General features: G+C 45.8%; 1 protein-coding gene across 1 annotated transcript; it reads left to right on the top strand.

The window, feature by feature from the left end:
* Positions 1-2,068: 2,068 nt before the first annotated feature.
* Positions 2,069-10,178, top strand: LOC138956405 (prion-like-(Q/N-rich) domain-bearing protein 25; the record flags this gene model as incomplete). The annotated part of the gene is given in 2 exon segments (XM_070327769.1): positions 2,069-2,198; positions 10,059-10,178. Coding segments are annotated over 2 exon segments (250 nt in total), but the record flags the coding sequence as incomplete, so codon positions are not given.
* Positions 10,179-10,224: the final 46 nt, after the last annotated feature.

Below are 10,224 nucleotides of genomic sequence, written 5' to 3'. Positions count from 1 at the left end.
TCTCCCCTTGCAATCAGCGTCTTCTTTCCACCTTTTCTTTCGCACACTACTTTTGTGAGAGTGCGGTTCCTCTTTCTGTTTACCAGTTTCTCTCTAAGTCGCACGTTCTTTGAGCAGTGTGAGGCTAAGTCGTAAACATCATCTGGTTCAAACTCTCGGTCCGTGGCTGCCAGTTCAGCTATAGTGGTTTCGTCGTCTGCTGGCTGTGACGTCACGGCACGACACACCCCAGGGTTGACATTCTCGCAAGTGGTTGAGCTTGCAGTGTCACAGTGGGCAGGTGTGTGCTGTGTCACAGTGGGCAGGTGTGTGCTGTGTCACAGTGGGCAGGTGCGTGCTGTGTGACAGTGGGCAGGTGTGTGCAGTGTGACAGTGGGCAGGTGTGTGCAGTGTGACAGTGGGCAGGTGTGTGCTGTATGACAGAGGGCAGGTGCGTGCTGTGTGACAGAGGGCAGGTGTGTGCTGTGTGACAGTGGGCAGGTGTGTGCTGTGTGACAGTGGGCAGGTGTGTGCTGTGTGACAGTGGGCAGGTGTGTGCAGTGTGACAGTGGGCAGGTGCGTGCAGTGTGACAGTGGGCAGGTGCGTGCTGTGTGACAGTGGGCAGGTGCGTGCTGTGTGACAGTGGGCAGGTGTGTGCTGTGTGACAGTGGGCAGGTGCGTGCTGTGTGACAGTGGGCAGGTGTGTGCTGTGTGACAGGTGTGTGCTGTGTGACAGGTGTGTGCTGTGTGACAGTGGGCAGGTGTGTGCTGTGTGACAGGTGTGTGCTGTGTGACAGGTGTGTGCTGTGTGACAGGTGTGTGCTGTGTGACAGGTGTGTGCTGTGTGACAGGTGCGTGCTGTGTGACAGAGGGCAGGTGCGTGCTGTGTGACAGGTGTGTGCTGTGTGACAGGTGTGTGCTGTGTGACAGGTGCGTGCTGTGTGACAGGTGTGTGCTGTGTGACAGGTGCGTGCTGTGTGACAGTGGGCAGGTGCGTGCTGTGTCACAGTGGACAGGTGTGTGCTGTGTGACAGGTGTGTGCTGTGTGACAGGTGCGTGCTGTGTTGGGGTGTCCAGGCTGCGTGTTTCACGTGATCTGTCTTCTGTGGAATATTGTTGTGTGACACTGTCAATTGTCACTGTACTTGTGGCTGTGTGAATGGCTGTGTGGTCAATTCCAAACGTCGATACAGTAGCTAAGTCTTTTAGAGAATCACCTTGAAAGTCAGGCATTGCATTACATGAATCCATTCCCACCTGTGTTTTCCTTTGCTCTGTTCTTTGCTCTGCTCGTCTCCTGTCTCGGCGGATCTGTGCTGCAGACTTTTTTCTCCACTGACAGGTTCGTGCGGTAATGGCGGCTTCTTGTCCGTGTTGACTGGCGCTCAGACGAAGGACAAATACTGTGTCCTCTCCCTCGCCAGCAACTTTCCACGATTTAACGTGGTGGTCAGACATTAGGGTGGTTAGGATTGCTTCCACATGTGTTGGTATTCCAACAATGGTCATCTTGGCAAGTTTAAACCAAAACAATTGGAGAGCTGCTGTCAAGTCGACTTGTCTCTTACGCCAAGGGACACCACTCCGAGAGAGAGAGAGAGAGAGAGAGAGAGAGAGAGAGAGAGAGAGAGAGAGAGAGAGAGAGAGAGAGAGAGAGAGAGAGAGAGAGAGAGAGAGAGACTCAAGATTCAAGACTCAAATGGTTCACTGGTTAGGCAATCTGCCCATGACCAAGTGGGGATGGGGGTATTGGGCATAATTAATACAACACTTTTCGAAATCGAACAAACGATATCAGCATTCGCCTAAAAGGCTCATGCTTGATATCTTTTTTCTCGACATGTCTGTTATCATTTGCAAACCTGTAGGACATTAAGCATTCTCTCGTTCCTTTCCAGTGTGGCGCAGTAGCGTATAGCGCTTCGCAGGAAAGTGCGCTTTTCTCTATTCTTTTTAACTTTCTGAGCTTGTTTATAATTCAAAAATAAAATACATGTAGTTATGCTTTTGGAAAAAGGAATGATAAAGAATAAGATGAAGTGATATCGGGATCGATGACTAAAATTGTAGTTTTAATTAGATAATGATATGATAGATGTTGTTTCTTTCTATTCTGCAGAAACAACGTTGGATGCAGGAGGTGATTGCTCGATCACGGACAACACGAGGTGTAACCCGGATGCCTCTCCCGCACTCACCTGTGACGGTGGAAAGTGCAGTAAGTACACACACAAATAGTGACCAGCCAGTGTAGCGCAGTAGCGTATAGCGCTTCACAGATAAGTGCGCTTTTCTCTATTTTGTTTAACTTTCTGAGCTTGTTTTTTAATTCAAACATTAAATATATATATGTTTTTGGAAACAGTAAATGATCAAGAATAAGATGAAATCATATCGGGATCGATGACTAAAATGTTTGTTTTAATTAAAATGTAAAGATTTTAAATGACCAAACTCATCAATTTATTATTAGGCTTCCATGCTGAAATGCAATCCCATAATCAAGGCTTCGTCAAAAATTGTCTGACCAACATTTCAATAATTTGATAAAAAAAAAATAACTTGACTAAAATAATGTAATGGGGACGTCACAGGGCCACCTTAACTTTAACACAAAAACGGATACGATGGCATCAAAGACATTTGTCAAAAAAAAGAAAAATACAGGTCGTGTTGTCGGAGGAGGGGTGGTATGTGGCGGGGAACGAATCATCTGCGATTAACAGTGTGACGGACGGACAGACGGACGGACAGACGGACGGACAGACGGACGGACGGACGGACGGACAGAGATCTTTTAATGATACAGGTTGTTTCTTTATTCTACAGAAACAACGTTGGAAGTAGGAGGTGATTGCTCGAAAACGGACAACACGAGGTGTAACCCGGATGCCTCTCCCGCACTCACCTGTAATGGTGGAACGTGCAGTAAGTACACACACACACATACACACGGACACACACACACACCAAACACACACACACTCACCTCACACACACACACACCTCACACACACACCTCACACACACACACACACACACACACACACACACCTCACACACACACACACACACACACACACACACACACACACACACCTCACACACACACCTCACACACACACACACACCTCACACACACACACACACACACACACACACCTCACACATACACACACACACACACCTCACACACACACATACACACACCACACACCTCACACACACACACACACACACCAAACACACACACACACACTCACACACACACACACACACACACACACACCTCACACACACACACACACACCTCACACACACACACACCTCACACACACACACACACACACACCTCACACACACACACCTCACACACACACACACACACACACACACACACACACCTCACACACACACACACACCTCACACACACACACACACACACACCTCACACACACACACACACACCAAACACACACACACACACTCACACACACACACACACACACACACCAAACACACACACACACACACACACACAACCACTCATATCATTCCGTGAGAGAGAGAGAGAGAGAGAGAGAGAGAGAGAGAGAGAGAGAGAGAGAGAGAGAGAGAGAGAGAGAGAGACAAGACTCAAATGGTTTACTGGTTAGGCACACACACACACACACACACACACACACACACACACAACCACTCATATCATTTCACACTTGTGTTCGTCTCCTTTGAAATCTTAAAAAAACAACCTTGGTGTTGGGGGTGGGTGGGGAGGTGGGCGGGGGGGGTGGGGATGGGGTCAGGGATCGGATGTAACAGGGGAAGTCTCAGCCGACAAAACCAGAGTTATTAGCGATCAACAATTGGACGGACGGACGGACGGACGGACGGACGGACGGACGGACGGACGGACGGACGGACGGACGGACGGACGGACGGACGGACGGACGGACGGACGGACGGACGGACGGACGGATATGATACAGGTTATTTCTTTCTATTCTGCAGAAACAACGTTGGAAGCAGGAGGTGATTGCTCGAACACGAACAACACGAGGTGTAACCCGGATGCCTCTCCCGCACTCACCTGTGTTGATGAAAAGTGCAGTAAGTACACACACAAAAAGTGACAAGCCAGTGTAGCGCAGTAGCGTATAACGCTTCACATGAAAGTGCACTTTTCTCTATTCTTTTTTACTTTCGGAGCTTTGTTATAATTTAAAAATACAATATTGATATATATTTGGAAACAGTAAATGATAAAAAATAGTTTATCGATTGGACATTGGATTTCCCTTCTTTGAGCCATGTGACGTCAGCACAGGCCGACAAAACTTCATATTTAGGCGGCCAGCAGAGACTACAAAATAGTGCATGTGTGTGTGCGTTCATTCATGAAAACTGAAAGAAATTCCAACCAGAACAGATCGATACATAAATGTTATTTGTATTTTTGACCCATATATGACATTTGACACAGATCTCAACAGTCATTGTTCACCTCGACCGCAAGCAAATAACGTATAAGATGAAGTCATATCGAGATCGATGACCAACATTATAGTTTTAATTACCCCGTAGGATTTTAAGATTTTAAATGACCAAACTCATCCACTAATTATTAAGTTTCCATGAAGAAATGCAATCTCATAACCCAGGTTTCATCAAAAAATTGCTTGACCAACATTTCAATTAATTAAAAGAAAATGAGAGCGTCACAGTACCATCTTTACTTTTACACAAAAACGTATATGATGTCATCAAAGACATTTTTTGAAAAAAAATAACACGTCGTGAGATATGATTCTCAGAAACTCTCGCGTAGAGGTTCATGAAGGTCGGTTTAGTAGTTTTCCCGGAATCGCTCTACACACACACACACACACACACACACACTCACGCACACACACACACACACACACACAAACACACACTCACACACACTCACACACACACACACACACACAAACACACACACACACACATACAGACACACACACACACACACACAACCACTCATATTATTTCATACTTGTGTTCGTCTCCTTTGAGAACTTAAAAAAAAAAATTGGGGGGGTTGGGGTTGGGGTCGGGGATGGGATTTAGCGGGGGATGTCAACTGTGTGATGGACGGACGGACCACGGACACAAGGGGGGACGGACGGTCGAACGGACAGAGATCTTCCAATGATACAGGTTATTTCTTTCTATTCCACAGAAACAAAGCTGGACGCAGGCGGTGATTGCTCGGACACGGCGACCACGGTGTGTGATCCGGACGCCTCACCCACACTCACCTGTGATGGAACGTGCAGTAAGTACACACACAAAAAGTGACCAGCCAGTGTTGCGCAGTTGCATATAGCGCTTCACAGATACTTATTCTTTTTATTTTATTTCTGAGCTTCTGAGAGAGAGAGAGAGACAGACAGACAGACAGAGAGAGAGAGACAGAGAGAGATAGACAGACAGACAGACAGACAGACAGACAGACAGAGACAGACAGACAGAGAAAGAGAAAGAGTTTGAGAGAGAGAGAGAGAGAGAGACAGACAGACAGTCAGACAGACAGACAGACAGACAGACAGACAGACAGACAGAGAAAGAGAAAGAGACAGACAGACAGACAGAGAGAGGGACAGAGACAGACAGAGAAAGAGAGAGTGAGACAGAGTGAGACAGAGAAAGAGAGAGAGTTTGAGAGAGAGAGAAAGAGTGAGAGAGAGAGAAAGAGAGTGAGAGAGAAAAAGAGTTTGAGAGAGAGAGAAAGAGAGAGAGAGAGAGAGAGAAAGAGTGAGAGAACCAGTGAGAGAGAGAGAGAGAGGTAGAAAGAGAGAGAAAGAGAGAGAGAGAGCGAAAGAGAGAGAACGAGAGAACGAGTGAGAGAGAGAGAACGAGAGAGAGAGAGAGAGAAAAAGAGAGAGCGAAAGAGAGAGAAAGAGAGAGAGAGAGAGAGAGAGAGAGAGAGACTCAAGACTCAAATGTTTACTGGTTACGCAATCTGCCCATGACCAAGTGGGGATGAGGGGATTGGGCATAATTAATACAACATTTTTCGAAATCGAACGCGTGTCCGCGTACACCCGTTGTTTACTGACTTGGTGTGTCCAATGTCAGACGCGTAGTTTACCGATACAGTTTGTTTTCACACATGGTTTCATTAGAGACTTTAAGAAGGGCTACCACATTCATATGGTTGGCATTTTCGTGGTTGCAAAAGACACTCGGCGGGGGAACACCATGTGTCGCTAGTACAGCGGTTAAAGAGGACAGAAGAATTTCGTTTCGCTGGTCGCACCGGTTCAGAAGTGTCGATCAGATAGTAGGGAGATTTAAAAAACGAAACGTCGGGACGTTTCGTTTTGAAGTTGTGGTAAACGTCATCATTTCGGGGGTCTCTCGCTGGAAAGGTGAAGGTCAACTGAAACGGAACGTGGAACGTCAAAACGCAGTCACGTTTTCCACCCCCAAAAAACGAACAATATTTCGTCAACTTTTGTGAGTATTTTTGCACACTAACAGTTTTATTTGTTGGCCATTTTATGCATTGCTAGATTCATCAACCCTTTCACAGTATTTCAGCGCTGAGAATGTGTTCATTGGAGGTAGACAACTGTTGTGAACTGAAATATTTTGAAGGGTGCTGATCCTGGTACATTTATCCAACTTCATGGTGAAGAAAGCAAATGGCGAAGCAGAAGTAGGTCATCGCATCGAATTTTTATTCTGGCTTCGTATGTGATTTTGTATAAACAAAGTCTGTGTGATTTATTTGGACTGAAAATAATCAAAGTAAGCCCGATTCTGGACCACCTCCTAGGGTTTTTTTTTCCATTCTGATCGAGGACAGACGTGATAATTTCACTTGAAGATTTATCGCCCTTCCTTCATTCCGAAACGAAACGTGAATACATCTAAATCTTGTCTGCGGCCTATGCCGTCTCGTTTCACGTTCCGTTTCGCGGGGTGACTCATTCACCAAACGAAACGAGCTGCAAAACGAAACGTGCTGTCCTTTGAATCTCCCTATTACCAGCTGCCTCACTTCTGCTGAAACGCATCAGATACTCAGGCCACAACTCAACACATCATAAACTTTAACTGCTTCATGCATTTTTCTCCTCTAGGCGGCTTGACCAGCCGACTGAAAAGTTGAGTCGGCCTGATGTTTGGGTCGCCATCTTGAAATTTCTTTCGTCTGCTCAGTCACTCACTTACCCAATTCAAGCCTGCTTTACGGCTTTTTAAACTTGATTTTTAAAAACATTTCAATGATAAATCGCGCCTAAAGATGTCAGAGCATACATCGATTACACAAGGTAGGCATATTTTATGACTATTCGAATATAAAACGCGACCGAAGTCACTTTCGTCAGAATGACCAATTCTACGAATTTCGTTTCTCTTGGCGAAGCGAATTTCTGTTCGTAGAGATCGGAAGTCACGTGTACTCAAAAAGGTGTGACGTTTTACAACCGAAAATGCCAACGAAACGAATGTGGTAGTGCTTCTTAATCTCTCTTGTGCCAATGTTCGTGCGATATCAAAGTTCAAGTCTGAAGGTAGACCCTGAGAAGTGTGATCATATAGGGTGTAAGCCATTAGTCACATGGTCTAGTTCACGTTGGTAGAGTTTTCGTCGCACATCTGCAGTCTCTTCAATGAATGCCAGCATTTTCGCTTCATCAGAACTCATGTCTGCTTTGTCTCCGATGAATGCCCAGTGCAGTGTTTCAGCTTTGATGCAGTCGTACGTTATTATGAAGTCATCAGATTTTGCAAGCAGCTATTTAGAAGAAGCCTTGTACACCACTCTCTTCAAAGACTTGTTCTTTGTTTTGTCTAGCACACAGTGCAGTTTCCGTCTTGTTCTGTGGTTCATAGTCATTTCTACAGCAAGCTTTTATGTCCCCTGGAGTGTACTCCCTTTCCAAAGCATTCTTCTCAGCTTCAGTCATCAGCTTTTTGACATGTTCCTCTGTGTCACTCCCTGACGTAAAGTTGTCACTGTCAGTAGCCACGCACGTGGAGTCAATGGATTGCTGCGAGGCAGGCCCCGTCACCTTGGATGGAATGTGGCTCCGTGATTCACGTGCTTCAATGGTCACAACACAGCTCGCCCCATTGTCAACGTGTTCGTCGGTGTGTACTTTCATTTTCTGTGTGTCCCTAATACCTCGTGCTTTGTCGTACGTGTCTCTGGAAATTGTACCTGACGTTGTGCTTGCATGATTTCTCAGGTTATCAGATGTATCATCAGAAGAATCGCGTACCTTTGTGTTGTAAAATTGTCGGGTCGCTGTCTGTCACGCCTGAGCTGCGAAGGGTTTTTGTTCACGTTGTGTTGGTTTGCTCTGCAAATGGCGGCTTGTTGATTCTCTTTGCTGTGCAGTCGAAGTATAACTGTGGCCCCTTCTCCTTCTCCGGTGACTTTCCAGTACTTGACATAGTGGTCAGCTGGCAGGCCTGTCAAGGTAGCTTCCACGGCAGTTGGTAGTTCAACGACCGGCATTTTCTTCACTTGTTCAAGTAAATTGCTGGAGCAAAAAAGTATGTGCTGCTACAAGCTGTAGCCACCGGAAGCTTGCAGTGAAGGAATGGTCTGATCCAAAGCTGCATGTCCAGATCTGGGACGGTGATTGTGTGCACGAGGACTGTGCTTTAAGTCTGGACATGTGTGGCGAGTCACGTGACCGTGTACACGAGGAGGTGGGCATCTTTAACGTGTCATTTCTTTCCTATCGTGTTTTTTTGTTGCATGTCATACTCCACCCTCCCCGTTTATAGTTTTTGCCCTGACACATGAAAATTTAAAAACTGACGGGTGAAAAAAACAGGGTCGGTGGTAAATAACTGGGGAGGGGGTGGAGGGGGAGAGAGAGAGGGAGAGAGAGAGAGAGAGAGAGAGAGAGAGAGAGAGAGAGAGAAAGAAATGAGGCAGAGAGAGAGAGAGAGAAAGAGGGAGAGAGAAAAAGTGAGAGAGACAGAACGATTTGGAGAGAAAAAGAATGAGAGAGAGAGAGTGAGAGAGAGAGAAAGAGGGAGAGAAAGACAGTGAGAGAGACAGAAAGAGTGCATTGGAGAGAAAAAGAGTGAGAGAGAGAGAAGGAGTGAGAGAGAGTTTGAGAGAAAGAGTGAGAGAGAAAGGGTGAGAGAATGAGAAAGAGTGAGCGAGAGAGAGAGAGAGAGAAAGAAAGAGTGAGAGAAAGATTAAGAGAAAGAAAGATTGAGAGACATAGAGTGAAAGAGAAAGAAAGAGAGAGAGAGAAAAAGAGTGGGAGAGAAAACAGTGAGAGAGAAAGAGAGAGAGAGAGCAAAAGAGAGAAAGGGCGAGTGAGAGGGGGAGAGAGAGCTAGAGAGAAAAGGAGAGAGAGATAGAGAAAGAGTGAGAGAGAGGAAGAGAGAGAGAGAGTGGGAGAGAGAGTATATATTGCCCGCATACACTTTTCAGCCAATAGACTATACCACGGTGTGTCAACTGATTCCGGCTATAGCGTTCGTCACTTGTTTGAATCACTATTTATACGAACGGAAACAGGTTCTTTTGTACGAACGGAATCGGTATGTTTTCAAAAAAACAAGTGATTGTACAAAAGCCATGGGTTTCTAAAAATAAAGTTCTGTTGAAGCGAAATGTCACACCAGGCAATGCTTTTGATGATCATGTGCAAATCAGGGGTCAATTTTGATAACAGAGCAAGAGAAACAAGAACATGTTTGAACATCATGCAATGTTGCCATATTTCGCCCGCGTGTGTAATCATGAGGTCGACTAGCACCTTGGTAATTATTGTACATATAGCTCAAACAGTTAACTACCTAATTCTTGCAATATAACGAAAGTGCGCTGCTCACACGATTTACCGCAATTTTTTTCCTCGACCAACTGCCGAAAATGAGGCTGTATGAACGGAAGCATCCGGTGTACGAACGATATAGCCGGAATCAGTTGACACACCGTACATATCGCACTTACAAATAACACAAGGTCCAGTTTCTGTTTCCGCAAATCAACATTGTGTTAATTTACCACTATACATATTTTGAACACTTGTTTCTTTATAATTCTTGCAGAGATTCAGGCTGGTGCAAACTGCGCTGCGGCAACGACACAGTGTACCGCCAATGCTAAATGCGATACTGTGTGCAAATGCAACGCACCCGACTACGCGGCCGCCACCGGCGGCGTGTGTGGTAAGAATAGTTACACCTATATACTGTAACGACTGCATACCCTAAA

The sequence above is a fragment of the Littorina saxatilis genome, unplaced genomic scaffold, assembly GCF_037325665.1.
Source record: "Littorina saxatilis isolate snail1 unplaced genomic scaffold, US_GU_Lsax_2.0 scaffold_305, whole genome shotgun sequence".
In the NCBI taxonomy this organism is placed as follows: domain Eukaryota; kingdom Metazoa; phylum Mollusca; class Gastropoda; order Littorinimorpha; family Littorinidae; genus Littorina; species Littorina saxatilis.
The sequence above is the reverse complement of the archived record's forward strand: the minus strand, read 5'-3'. Positions and strand labels throughout refer to the sequence as shown.